This window comes from Ailuropoda melanoleuca, chromosome 8 (genome assembly GCF_002007445.2).
Source record: "Ailuropoda melanoleuca isolate Jingjing chromosome 8, ASM200744v2, whole genome shotgun sequence".
Taxonomy (NCBI): domain Eukaryota; kingdom Metazoa; phylum Chordata; class Mammalia; order Carnivora; family Ursidae; genus Ailuropoda; species Ailuropoda melanoleuca.
This window is the reverse complement of record NC_048225.1, coordinates 19,092,386-19,106,556: the sequence shown is the minus strand read 5'-3', so window position 1 is coordinate 19,106,556 and position 14,171 is coordinate 19,092,386. Positions and strand designations below refer to the sequence as shown.

The 14,171-nt window shown below is 42.2% G+C and overlaps 2 protein-coding genes across 2 annotated transcripts; one reads left to right on the top strand and one right to left on the bottom strand.

Moving 5' to 3' along the window:
• The first annotated feature begins 200 nt into the window (after positions 1 to 200).
• On the top strand, positions 201 to 2,091 carry LOC100475430 (olfactory receptor 6T1). The gene is made up of 2 exons (XM_002928215.2): positions 201 to 321; positions 1,119 to 2,091. The coding sequence occupies exon 2, from the start codon at positions 1,129 to 1,131 to the stop codon at positions 2,089 to 2,091; it is 963 nt and encodes a 320-aa protein (XP_002928261.1). The 5' UTR covers positions 201 to 321; positions 1,119 to 1,128.
• Positions 2,092 to 6,359: 4,268 nt separating this feature from the next.
• On the bottom strand, positions 6,360 to 7,303 carry LOC100469633 (olfactory receptor 4D5). The gene is given in 2 exon segments (XM_002928194.3): positions 6,360 to 6,394; positions 6,397 to 7,303. Coding segments are annotated over 2 exon segments (942 nt in total).
• Positions 7,304 to 14,171: the final 6,868 nt, after the last annotated feature.

The following is a 14,171-nucleotide window of genomic DNA, read 5'->3' as shown; positions in this document are numbered from 1 at the left end:
ATCCTGGATTAAACTTTGCCAAAGCTCTGAACACTTCATTACTTATCAATTAAATGAAGTAACTTGATGGTAACTTGCATTCTTTCTGTCTTAGAATGCATTTTCAGGCAATGAAATTGACAGGCAAGATCTATGAAATTCTGCGTATTTGGTGCTGGGTATGAGAAAAGGATCCTAGAACCAAGATGTCTACTGAAACCCAACCCTTCAAAACTTATGGGTAAATTTCACAAGATGCCGAAAGTTCCAAGGACAAGATGAACATATCTTCAAATGGAGGCAATAGTTGAAGAGGCAAGCTGATACAACCTATCTCCTTTGGTAAGGTTCCCTCTCCCTCCTCATCTTATGCCATGAACATGCTGGGAGAGCTGAGGATGAGGGGAGGCTAGTCAATGCTATACCAGGAAGAGGGATTTCCTATAACCCACAGAAGGAAGTCTTGGTAAAAACAACAACAAAAAATAACCAAACAGGACTGGGGCTCTGTGCGGTTTCATCCCCTGTGATTCTGCAGCTGATTAAGAGAAATAAAATCTCTAAAGATACCGAAAGCCCTGATTTTTATTGTTATTTTATGTTAAGCCAGGACACAGAAGGATCACAAACACTGAGAGTTGTCAGTCTTCTTTTCTTTATCTATAAGATGAGGGGGATGCCTGGGTGGCACAGTGGGTTAGGCGTCTGCCTTTGGCTCAGCTCATGATCCCAGAGTCCTGGGATCACGTCGGGGCTCCTTGCTCAACAGGGAGTCTGCTGCTCCCTCTGCCTCTTGCTCCCCCTGTTGTGCTCTTTCCCCCTCTCTCTGACAAATAAATAAATAAAATCTTAAAAAAAAAAAAAGATGAGAACAGTTACATCTAACTTTAAGAGCCACTGGGAGAAGAGATATTGGATTTCCTAATACATAATTAGTGTTCAATATCATCCATGTTGTTATTGGTATACAGCTTGCTCTCATGATTTGTTTCTCTTTCCGTAAGTCCCCTAGAAGCAGAGAGATTGATATATTCTCAGAATGTAAGGAAGTGCTAGGTGCTTATTATTTCATTAATTGATTAAATGATGATTTGTGGCTATCGATCCAGTTATAAAGTTCCATTTCATTTCTCTTCCAGGTCCCTGCAGATGAGTCCTGAAAACTGGACTCGGGTGACAGAGTTTGTCCTTCTGGGTTTCCCCAGGAGCCACATCCTGCAGTCCCTGTCGTTCCTGGGGTTGATGGTGACCTACGTCATAACGGCCACAGGCAACCTGCTCATTATTGGGCTCAGCTGGACGGACCGACGCATGCACACACAGATGTACTTCTTCCTGAGGAACCTGTCCTTCCTGGAGCTGTTGCTCGTGTCTGTGGTGGTTCCCAAGATGCTCGTGATCATGCTCACAGGGGATCACACCATCTCCTTTGCCAGCTGCATCCTCCAGTCCTATCTCTACTTCCTGCTAGGCACCACCGACTTCTTCCTCTTAGTTGTCATGTCTCTGGATCGTTACTTGGCCATCTGCCGACCACTCCACTATGAGACTCTGATGAGTGGTCCTGTCTGTTCCCGACTTGTTCTGGCCTCCTGGCTAGCTGGATTCCTCTGGGTCCTTTGCCCCACCATCCTCATGGCCAACCTACCTTTCTGTGGCCCCAATGGTATTGACCACTTTTTCTGTGACAGTTGGCCTTTGCTGAGGCTCTCTTGTGGGGACACCCGCCTCCTGGAGCTGGTGGCTTTCGTGCTGTCCACGTCAGTGTTACTGGGCTCGCTGGCACTGACCTCAGTTTCCTACGCCTGCATTCTTGCCACTGTTTCCAGGGCCCCCACAGCTGCTGAGAGAAAGAAGGCCTTCTCCACTTGTGCCTCACATCTTACCGTGGTCATCATCGTCTACAGTTGCTCCATTTCTGTCTACATTCGTACGTCAGACGCTCAGTCCACGCTACTCAACAAAGGTGCCTCAGTCCTGAGCTGTATCATCACACCCCTCCTGAGCCCATTCATCTTCAGTCTCCGCAATGAGAAGGTGAAGCAGGCGCTGAGAGATGCCCTGAAGTGGCACAGAACCATGGCTTCGAGAGGCTATGAGGGTCACACGTAAAAGTAAAGATTAGATGAGGAGATTAAAAATGCATGCAATTTTTAAAAATGTATTTGAAGTTCAAATCACTCCGGCAACACCCCGCACTTTACTCAGACATTTAGAAAATAGTCTCCATATGGGGCACGTCCGTGACGCAGTCAGTTCCCCTTCTGACTCTTGGTTTCGGCTCAGGACATGATCTCAGGGTGGTAAGATTGAGCCCCGAGTCAGGCTCTGCGTGGAGTCTGCTCAGGATTCTCTCTCTCTCCTCTGCCCCTCCTGCACACATGCACGCTCACTCTCTCTCTCTCTCTAAAATAAATAAAATCTTTTTTAAAAGTCTCCATAGACGTACGGTGTAAACTAGGGAGTGAGCCTTCATTTTCCTCCCTCCTATCTTCCTGAGGCCTCCCCTGATCCAATTGGTCAAGTTTCAGAATTCTGGTTAGGACGCATTTCCTTTGGGGCAGGTCGGCATGTGGCCATCATGCAGGGAGACCGCTCCTCTTCTTCCTCAGCTGTGTGTTCAAGCACCCTTATTACTTTTTTTTTTTAAAGATTTTATTTATTTATTTGACAGAGAGAGAGACAACCAAAAAGAGAGAGGGAACACAAGCAGGAGGAGTGGGAGAGGAAGAAGCAGGCTGCCAGCAAGAGCCCGACGTGGGGCTCGATCCCAGAACTCCGGGATCACGCCCTGAGCCAAAGGTAGACGCTTAATGACTGAGCCACTCAGGCGCCCCCAAGCACCCTTATTCCTGCTTCAGGATCCTGTATGCTGAAGCCAAGCGGGGATGCTGAAACATGGAGATTCGGATCAGGACCTTAAAGGGGAGTAAGAGGCCCTCTGTGGCCTTCCACGTAGACGGAGTATTACAAACAAGATTAACCAGAACCTGTATACAGAAAATGACATTTTGGGGGCGCCTGGGTGGCACAGCGGTTAAGCGTCTGTCTTCAGCTCAGGGCGTGATCCCGGCGTTATGGGATCGAGCCCCACATCAGGCTCCTCAGCTATGAGCCTGCTTCTTCCTCTCCCGCTCCCCCTGCTTGTGTTCCCTCTCTCGCTGGCTGTCTCTATCTCTGTCAAATAAATAAATAAAATCTTTAAAAAAAAAAAATGACATTTTGGCTGCGGTAACAAATGTTTCCTTCACGGGCTATTGCTCTTTATGTGACTAGCCGCTCCTGTAGGAATCACATAAAGGAAGAATGCTGTGGCCAACAAAACATTTGAATATCCCAAATTCCCAAGTCTAAATACAAGGACAATCATTCAATCATTTCTTTAAGAGGTATTATTAAATATCTAGTGCATTTAAGGCACTGAGCTAGGCAGGGATGAGTCTAGGGTGACGTCTTGGGCCAACAGAGACATGGAGGGCACAAATTTTAAAGAGACACATGCCCCAGTGGCTGCACAAGCTCAGGGTCAAGCCATGCACAGACCTGGGAGTGAATGCCTCCTCAGTGCTGCACCTGAGGCTTCTCTGCTACTGCTCTGGAATCTGGCTCTGGAGCTGGACCTTCGGTATACAGTAAAAAACAAAATAAACCTCACTCTCACTTTTATAGAATTTATAGTATAGTTGGGATGGCTAGCAAAAAAACAAAAAACAAAACAAAACAAGAAAACCTAAATACACACCTTAGTATGTAGTTGCAATTTGTGATCAGTGCTTCTGAGAAACGAGTTGAGTTTTGTTAGAGGGGCTAATAAGGAAAAATAATTCAAATGGAAGTCCAGGGAACACACCTCTGAGGAGATGAGCTTCAAACTGTGGCCTGAGGCTGAGCAGCAGTTATCCAGGCTAAAAGCAGGGGAGGAGCACTGCAGAGAGAGCGAGTAGTATTTGCCAGGACCCGGAGTAAGGCAAGAGGGACTGAGAGAAACAAATGTGCAAGAGGACTGGAAGTGGAGAGGTGGGCGGAGGTCAGTTCACACAGGACCTAGTCCGTAAGGTTTATGTGGAGCTTTCTTCCTTTGTAAAGGCAATGTAAAGCCTTTGAAGGGCTTAAAGTGAGGAAGTGATCAAATGGTATTTTAAAAAAATCAATCAGCTGTTGTGGGGACAACTGGTTAGAGGGAGACAAGTGGATTTTAGGGGATCAAGTAGGAAGCTACCGCATGGCCTAGATGGGCTAGTTATGACTTTACAATTGGCAACAGAGACTGAGAAAAAATGGTCAATAGTAGCTTGAAAGCAGACTTGATAAGATGAACACTCTTCCTGCCCACAGAGCTCTTACAGCCTATGACAGAGCCAGGCTGGGAAAGGGACAAAGCTGGAAAGAGGGGAAGAGCAGAATCTTAAGGGAGACTGAGTTATTTTCTGAAGAGAATAACCACCTACTTAAGGGGACTGTGTGCATTTTTATGCATAGAAGTAAGTGTACTAGACCTGCCTACATTTGAGCTCTTTTCCCTACCATTCAGAAAGATGACTCTTATAAGAAAAATCATTTTTGTTATTGAAAAAATAAAAAAGCTGCATTTTCTTTGCACGTATATGTCCTCTTCAGTGTATCTGCACATATGACTTGTATAAATCAACATTTGACCCTGCTACAAGTCCAAAGTATAGTGGCAGGAGAATTAAACTCTTGCTACTAAACCGAACTGCATGGAAAAGAGAAGTGTGATTTGGGTCTTCTGATGCTAAAGTTATCTTTCCACTAAAAGATACTCTTTTTAAATAGCTTATGTGTTTGCTCTATGCTGTCCTATCTCCTCTTCCAACCTTCCACCTCCCTTTTCCCTAGACCTGTGCCTTTCCTCTTTCAAGTTTGACCCAAACTCTAGGCCCTGTGTACTAAACATTCCCTCTCAGCTGGCTATCATTGTGGAAAGGAACTTCACGTATACAAATTTACTTACTAAGATATAAGTGATGGGTGATGACTTAATGCTAAGATTGCAAAGATGTTTGTTAAATCTCATCCTCTTCCCATCTCACATCCAGGGTAGATATCACCGATTGATTAAATAACATTCAACATAAATAAACAAAACATTTCTTTGTTTTATTTTAAAATTGATTCTCAGGAATGGGAGTGAAGATAAAAAGGTGCAGGTCCTATGATAAAGTTAAGAAGCCAAATGGTTAACTCGGTGGCAGGAGATGGAGGAATATGGATCAGGGAGCTAAGGTGTGACAGGTGAATAGAAAGACATTTCTCCATTTCCTTTAAATTGCAGTAGAGCTTTTAAGAGTACTTATATACTATCTTACCTCTCCTTATTTAGAGACTCAAAGATAATCTACTTTTCCACCTTATAACCCAATTCTGCATTTTTCATTGGGTTCATTTGTCAACAAAGGTATTTTACTCCAGGTCTCTGCATTCCAAAATCCAGTATGTTTCACTCTCCCATCTACAATAGACCAAGACCAAGTTAGAATATTTTATCTCTACCCATGATACCAATTTAACTGGCACAAACACACAAAGACATAGTGGCCCTTAGTAGCTACAAAGAGTTTTAGATATTATTAAGAACTTAGGTTCCAAAATTAAACAGACCTGGGTTGGATTCCAGAAACAAGCTCTAGAGACTTAAATAAATTACTCAATGTCTCAGCTGCCAGAGATTCATCTTTAAAATGAAGATGATACTTACCTCATAAGAATGTTGAGAGAACTAAAATAAATAGTAAATGTAAATCACTTGATACAATGCCTGGCACATAGTAAGTTCTTAACAAACATTATTTAGATCATGATGATGGTGACTACCTTAAAAACTATGAATAGGAAGTAATTTTCCCAAGACAATTCCCCTCCTCTTCATTGACGTTGAATTCAATCAGCCTTCTGAAATCAGAGCTCAGTATCCCACATTTATGTTAACCTCCAGATCCCTCCTGTCTCCAGGTAGTTTATAATTGTTTTGAGCTCTTCAGATATATTTTGTGTCCAAGAAGAAATATCAGAAAAGAAACACCAGATGTACCACCTCTATGAAGCGGGAACTTTCTCAGTAGGGCCACCATCATCATATGGCCAAGTGCCATCTGAGTCAAACACCTTTCCTGCAGAGCACCTGCGACTTTTTCTCTAGAAAGCACTTGGGAGAAGTTCTAGGATACTCATTCCATTTTCTAGCTGTGTTAAAAGTCCAGGTGCCCAGAACTTGACTGAGGTTGAGAACAATAGAGAAGCAGGTAGTAGAGCAAGTAATTGAGTGGACAAGTAGTTTTGGTTACTTTGTAGGTCTTCCCGAGCAGGTTCCTACACTGAAGCAGCTCTCAGATTCTTAGGCTCTGCCTCTGCTAATCTGGGGGTCAGTGTTCCAGGGGACCCAGAAGGTCCTTTTGCCCCTCCACAGCTTTTTCATGGCCATGATCACTTCCTTGTTTCTCAGGGTATAGATGGCAGGATTCACCATGGGAGTGACCATTGTGTACAGCACAGAGACAGCCTTGTCCATAGGGAATGTCCGAAATGGCCTTGCATAGATGTAGACACAAGGCACAAAGATTAAGGTCACCACAGCAATATGGGAGGCACAGGTGGATAGGGCTTTGCTGCGGCCTTCCCGTGAGTGGCCTCGGAGCATGAATAACAGTGCCGTGTAGGATCCCAGGAGCACCAGAAAACACATCAAAGTCACCAGGCCGTTATTAGACACCATCAGTAGCTCTAGGACAAAGGTATCTGTGCAGGCCAACTTGATCAGCTGAGGCACATCACAGTAAAAGTTGTCCAGCTTGTCAGGCCCACAGAATGGCAGCTGGACAGTCAGTCCAACCTGTACAATGGAGTGGATGAAGCCCCCCACCCAGGAGGCTACCATGAGGAGCCCACAGACAGTCCTGTTCATAATAAGTGCGTAGCGCAAGGGCTGGGAGATGGCAACATAGCGGTCGTAGGCCATCACCGTCAGCAGGAAGATCTTGATGCCTCCAATGAAGTGGAAGGAGAAGAGCTGAGTCAGGCAGCTGCCAAAGGAAATGATGGGGTGGCCCGAGAGCAAGTCAACCAGCATCCTAGGTGCCGTGATGGTCGAGTAGCAAAAGTCTAGGAAAGAAAGATTGCCTAAGAGAAAGTACATGGTTGTGTGGAGGCGTGGGTCAGAGGTCACTATGGCCACAATAAGGAGATTTCCCGTTACAGTCAACAGATACACAACAGAGAAGACAATGAGGAAGAGGAAGCGGAGCTCCCACACCTGAGAGAGCCCCAGGAGGACGAAGCCTGTCACTTGGGAATGATTTGCCGGATTCATCTGCTTGGACTGACCTGGTCAGTGAACCTGCTGAGGAAAATGGACATATTCATCGTGGGATCCACAAATTTCTCTGCAATAATTTCCTCTGCCCTCTCTGGGGAATTCTCTCCTGTCTCATTTATTCTAAGATGAATGTTGTAAGCAGATCAAGAGGAAGCCAAGCATTGGGGCGCCTGGGTGGCACAGCGGTTAGGCATCTGCCTTCGGCTCAGGGTGTGATCCCGGCGTTAAGGGATCGAGCCATACATCAGGCTCCTCTGCTAGGAGCTGGCTTCTTCCTCTCCCACTCCCCCTGCTTGTGTTCCCTCTCTCGCTGGCTGTCGCTATCTCTGTCAGATAAATAAATAAAATCTTAAAAAAAAAAAAAATTGCCTTTTGCCCTTAGCGAAGTACTAACATCGAGGCAGCTGAGGTCCTCGAGGAATGTCACTTTGACTGTTTCAAGGACTTGTCAGTGGGCTGTAGGCAGTAAGGAAATTTCATTTTTCTTTTGCCTTTGTTTCCCACATAAAGTATATCATAGTCGGGGCGCCTGGGTGGCACGGCGGCTAAGCGTCTGCCTTCGGCTCAGGGCGTGATCCCGGCGTTATGGGATCGAGCCCCACATCAGGCTCCTCTGCTATGAGCCTGCTTCTTCCTCTCCCACTCCCCCTGCTGTGTTCCCTCTCTCGCTGGCTGTCTCTATCTCTGTCAAATAAATAAATAAAATCTTTAAAAAAAGAAAAAAAAGAAGTCAGAGGGAAAAACTTCTCAACAAAAGGGGAACAAAAAACAAGAATTAGAGGGCAAGGCTTGTNAGAGGGAAGGGGTGCCTGGGTGGCACATCGGTTAAGCATCTGCCTTCGGCTCAGGGCGTGATCCCGGCGTTATGGGATCGAGCCCCACATCAGGCTCCTCTGCTATGAGCCTGCTTCTTCCTCTCCCACTCCCCCTGCTGTGTTCCCTCTCTCGCTGGCTGTCTCTATCTCTGTCAAATAAATAAATAAAATCTTTAAAAAAAAAAAAANCGAATAAATAAATAAAATCTTTAAAAAAAGAAAAAAAAGAAGTCAGAGGGAAAAACTTCTCAACAAAAGGGGAACAAAAAACAAGAATTAGAGGGCAAGGCTTGTCAGAAACCAAGAAAGCAGGAAATAAGGGGACTGATTGATACATTTAAACAAGCATTGAAAGAGAGAAAAAGAGCACCAGCCCAGAATTCTAAATCCAGCAAAATTATCCTTTAAGCATTAAAGAGAAATAAAGACTTTCTCAGGCAAATACCAACTGAAAGAATTCCTCACTAGCAAACCCACCCAGCCAGAAATGTTAAAAAGAAATTCTTCAGGGAGAAAGAAAATGATGGTGGTCAGAAACTTGCAAAGACATAAAAAAAAAAGGAAGAGTGTTGGAGAAAGAATAAATGAAGATAAAATAACCTTTAAATTTTTTCTTATTCTTAAAAGAAAAATAACAAGGTATCGGGTTATGGATAAGTATCAGAGTATGAACAAGCAAATGGAATGACAGCAATGTCATAAGGGGTGGGAGTATAATTGTTTGCTAGGACTTGATGAGGGAACGGAAGGCAAGCTGAGGACAAAGCAGAAGCTGACACCCTGCACCCCCCCCATGGGGTGTATGCAACATTCCTCGGGCACTCCTGGCTGCCCTGAAGGACAAAGAAACAGTCCTTACTACCTACAGCCCATTGACAAGTCCTTGAAACAGGCATGGTGACATTCCTCTAGGAGCTCAGCTGCCTCAACGTTAATACTTTGCTAAGGGCAAAAGGCAGTCCTAGCCTGACCCCCTCCCCTCCACCAAGATCCTGGGAGTCTACTTTAATGTATAAACATTCCTTTGGAAACTTCCTTTATCTCTAACCTCCCAAGATCAGTGTTGGCAATCATCCCCCAAGCATATGGCCCACCGATATACATCTGAAGGGTCTCATGACTAAGGTTTTATTAGACGGTAATAAATGACCTTTCCCCACAACAGCTAGCCCCCTCCAGGTCCTGGAAACCTTGCTTCCAAAATCCTTAGAGGTTATCCCTAACCCCCTCCCAACTTGAGGGTATATAATGGACCATTCCTCACAACCCCGGGGCAGCAGCTCTTTCTGCCTACGGGTCCTGTCCCTGTGCTTTAATAAACCACCATTTTGCACCAAAGACACCTCAAGAATTCTTTCTTGGTTGTCGGCTCCAGACTCACCCCACTGAACCTCACCTATAGTCCCCAACCTCATCAGGATTGACGTAACAAAACACCCCAAATTAAGTGGTGTAAACGGCAAAAAATGTATTGTCTCAGCTCTGGAGGGTGAAGGTTCAGATCAAGGTGTTGGCAGGATTGGTTCATTCTGAGAGCTGTGAGGCTGTTTCTTGCTTCTCAGCTCACTTCTGGTGGTTTGCAGGCAATGTTTGGCATTCCCTAGCTTGTAGAAGCATCACCTACATCTCTGTCTTCGTCTTCACACGCCATTCTCTGCATCTGTGTGCTTCGGATTTTCCCTTTTCTAAGGACACCAGTCATATTGCAATAAAGCCAATCCTATGGCTTCATTTAAGCTTGACGACGCCTGTAAAGAAGCAGTCTTCAAATATACTCACATCCTGAGACACAAGCGGTTAGAACTTAAACATATGAGTTGGGGGGGGGGAGAAAATTCAATCCTTACAGGGAGGGAGGAATTGGAAATACTCTTGATGAGTAGAACAAAGGCAAAAGAAATGTAGGCAAAATAAAATTTCCTTCCAACTTGCAGACCATTGATAAATTCCAGAGACCAGCAGTGTGATATTCCTCAAGGAACTCATGGCTGCCTTAATGTTAATGTCTTGCTAGAGGCAAAAACAACCTTAGCTTGATAATAGCCAGACCTCCAGGATCCTGCAAGTCTTCTTTAATGTAGGAAAATCCCTTTAGAGACTTCCTTTATCTCTACCCACCCCTCAACTTCAAAGTATATAATCACTCCTCACAACCACGGGGCAGCTCTTTCTGCCCACGGGTCCTGTCCCTGTGCTTTAAAAAAAACAAAACCAAAACCAAACCTTTTTGCACTGCAAATGTCTCAGGAATTCCTTCTTGACCTTCTGCTTGATGGTCCCACAGCACTCTGACCTACAGATGTGACAGAACCTCAACCAACATCCCAGCAAGCTATTTTGTAAATATCAACAAGTCGATTTCTAAAATGTATATGAAAAGCAAAAAGCCTAGAACAGCCAATACAATATTGAAGAAAAACAATGGTGGGTGACTCACACTAACTGATCTCAATACTTACTATAAAGTTTCCATAATCAAGCCAGCATGATATTAAATAGAGAGAAAAAAGGAACATAGATCAAGGGAATATGATAGTCCAGAAAAAAGAAAAACAAAACAAAACATACAGACAACTGATATTTGACAAAGAAGCAAAGGAAATTCAATGGGGAGAAGATTGTCTTTGCAAGAAATGGTTCTGGAACAATTGGACATCCATATCCAAAAAGAAATCATACATAGATTTTATATCTTTCATGAAAATTAACTCAAAATGAAACATAGACCTAAATGTAAAATTCAAGTTACAATATTACTACCAAAAAAAAAAAAAAAGAAGAGGAAGGAAATGTACATAAATTTTAAGTTTGGTGATCTGTTTTTACACGCAAGAGCAAAAACATAAACCATAAGAGAAAAAAATGATAAATTGGACTTTCTTAAAACTAAAGATTTCTGCTCGGCAAAAGACACCGAGAAGAAAATCAAAAGACAAGCTCCAGCTCGGATAAAATATTTGCAAAACATATATCTGGTAAAAGACCCAAACCCAAAATATACAAAGAACTCCTATAACTCAACAATAGGAAAGCAAGCAATCCAACGAAATGGGCAAAAGATCTGAACAGATATCTCATCAAAGAAGATATACAGGTGGCAAATAAGCATATTAAAAGATGCTAAACATCATTTGTCATTAGGAAACTACAAATAGAGTAGTGTTCCACGGAAATATAGGACAACAATTCTGGTAGCACTGTAACATATATATAGGAACTGAACGATTCAGTAAGTCAATGGCATTGGTAAGAGCCAGGTTTCTCACTGTTGGGAGTGTAAGCTTACAGATAAGCAAGAAAAAAAGATTAGAATGATCCATTTGTAATGGACTAGATAAAGATACAGATGGTTACATATTGAAATATATGCATGGGTAAGTAAACACCCTTGTATTTCCTTGCTCTGACTGCATAAAATACCTGAAATCAATAACATCCCAGTAGCAAAAGCTCACAGAGCACTCAGACTGTGGTTTCTAATTCAGTCTCTAATAAAAGGAACCAAGACTTCTTGGAGAAATAGTGGATTCTAGGACTAGGGCAGGAATGTGCAGGATGAGCCTGGAACACTAGTAAGACAAAGCATGGAAGCACTCAAGAAAAGTTGATGAGATATGTCAAAAGGACACAGGAGACAAATAGCTCTCAATGGCCAAAGCTGAAACAGTTTGTGCAACAAAATAAAGTAGCATCGGATTATAAACTAAGGCATAAAATAAACATCCACGATATAAACATATGATTGAATAAATAAATGGGGGAGAATAGACACACCTCCCTGGGAGAAGAATTCCAAATAATTTAGGTAGACACTTCATCCTCAAGGAGGTAAACTCCTGGGGCGCCTGGGTAGCAGAGCGGTTAAGCGTCTGCCTTCGGCTCAGGGCGTGATCCCGGCGTTATGGGATCGAGCCCCACGTCAGGCTCCTCTGCTATGAGCCTGCTTCTTCCTCTCCCACTCCCCCGGCTTGTGTTTCCTCTCTCGCTGGCTGTCTCTATCTCTGTCGAATAAATAAATAAAATCTTTAAAAAAAAAAAAAAAGGAGGTAAACTCCTTAAGTGTAAATTACACACACTGAGTCACCACTAAGATATGAAAAGTGAGAAAAAAATAGTTTCAAAAGGAGAAAAGCTGAAAAACACTTTTACAGTGACATCAATAGTGATTATTATGTTGATAACATGCACCCTTGATATATGTGACATTTATATCACATACATAATAGGATATCATGATCAAGTAGGGTTTCTTTCAGAAAAGTAAGGATGGGGTGCCTGGGTGGCTCTGTCCGTTAAGCATCTGTCTTAAGCTCAGGCCATGACCCCAGTACCCTGGGATTGAACCCTGCATGGAGCCCTGCATGCAGCCCGCATGGGACTCCCTTCTCAGTGGGGAGCCTGCTTCTGCCCCTTCCCCTGGCTGGAGTTCTCTCTCTTTCTCTCTCACTCTGCACTCTCTCTCTCAAATAAATAAATAAAATCTTAAAAAAAAAAAGTAAGGATGATTTAACATTTAAAAAGCACATGATATAAATTATCATATTAATAGAATAAAAGAAAACATTATATGATCACTTCAACTGATATGGAAAAGGCATTTGGCACAATTTGACATCGTTCATAATTATTAAGAATAGAAAGACATATTCTCAACCTCATAAAAGGTACCAACAATCTATAGTGAAATCTTGGCTACTTTCACCTAGGTCAAGGACAAAGAAAAGGATGGCCCCTCCTATCAGTATAAAAGAAATGAAAACGTGAAGATTGGAAAGAAAGAAATCAAATTGTCCCCATTCACAAACAACATAACTGTTCATGGAGAAAATCCTAAAAATATAAAAGATAAATTAAAACCATTACGAGAGAAATGTTTTAAAAATATACTTAAAAAAAACACTTTGGGATTTATTCATCTAACAATATAGTTTCAAAATATATAAGAAAAATGTTATAATTACAGGAAAAAGTAAATGATAAGTCCGGATGTCAGAAACTGCCAAATTATGTAAACAAAAAAAAAATACATAATGCTATAGAGAATTTGTGGGGTTTTCCCTAAAGATTTTATTTATTTGTTTTGAGAGAGAGAGAGCACTCACACAGGAACAGGAACGAGGGATGGGGCAGAGGGGAAGGGGGAGGGAGAAGCAGACTCCCCACTGAGCAGGGAGCCCAATGTGGTGCTGGATCCCAGGACCCTGGGATCCTGACCTGAGCCAAAGGCAGATACTTAACTGACTGAGCCACCCAGGTGCCCCCCTATAGAGAGCTTGAATGACACAGCTAACCAGCTTAAACTAATAAATATATAAAGCAGTGTATTCCCCAAAACAGAAAGTGGTATTCTTTTCAAATACCTATGTGTTTTTCCCCCAAATTGTCCATGTGCTATGTCACAGAAAAAAATTCAATGAATTCTTAATGACAGAATTTATGCTGTATTATTAGAAATTAGTAGTGAAAAAGTAGGTAAAACAAATCATCCACTAAGAAATTTAAAAATTGTCTTGTGACTAATATATACATACTGTATCTTTTTAATTAACTCTTTCACTTAAGAATTCAAATGTAAACCTTAAATATATTTAGAAAATAATAGTGAGAGTACTATAAAAAATTTACAGGCAGTTGGCAAAGTAGTAAGAAGAAAAATTATAACCATAATTTTCTATATTTGAATATTAAAAAAAGAAAATATATGAATTAAAAATCCAACAGAAGACACTATAAAAAGGAAAAACATAGAGTCAAAAAAGTAGAATACTTCTCCCACTGCAGCACTACCCCAAAAGAAAATAACACATAATCAATAAAACCAAAACCTTTCTTTGAGTAAACCAAAAACCTAGAAACAAATATGTAAGTCCAAAAAGAAAACACTACTTACACAAACACAGCAGTAGAAACTGCCAGATTATGTCTATGTGAAATTTATTCAAATTTTAAAATCTAGTGAAATGGATAATGTTTGAAGAAAATATAAATAAACTAACCAATTACTTCCATGTGGAAACACGACTGGGTAAATAATAATAAACTGTAAA

Coding starts and splice junctions, on each gene's coding strand:
- LOC100475430 (XM_002928215.2), top strand. CDS start 1,129: ATGAGTCCTGAAAACTGGACTCGGGTGACAGAGTTTGTCCTTCTGGGT.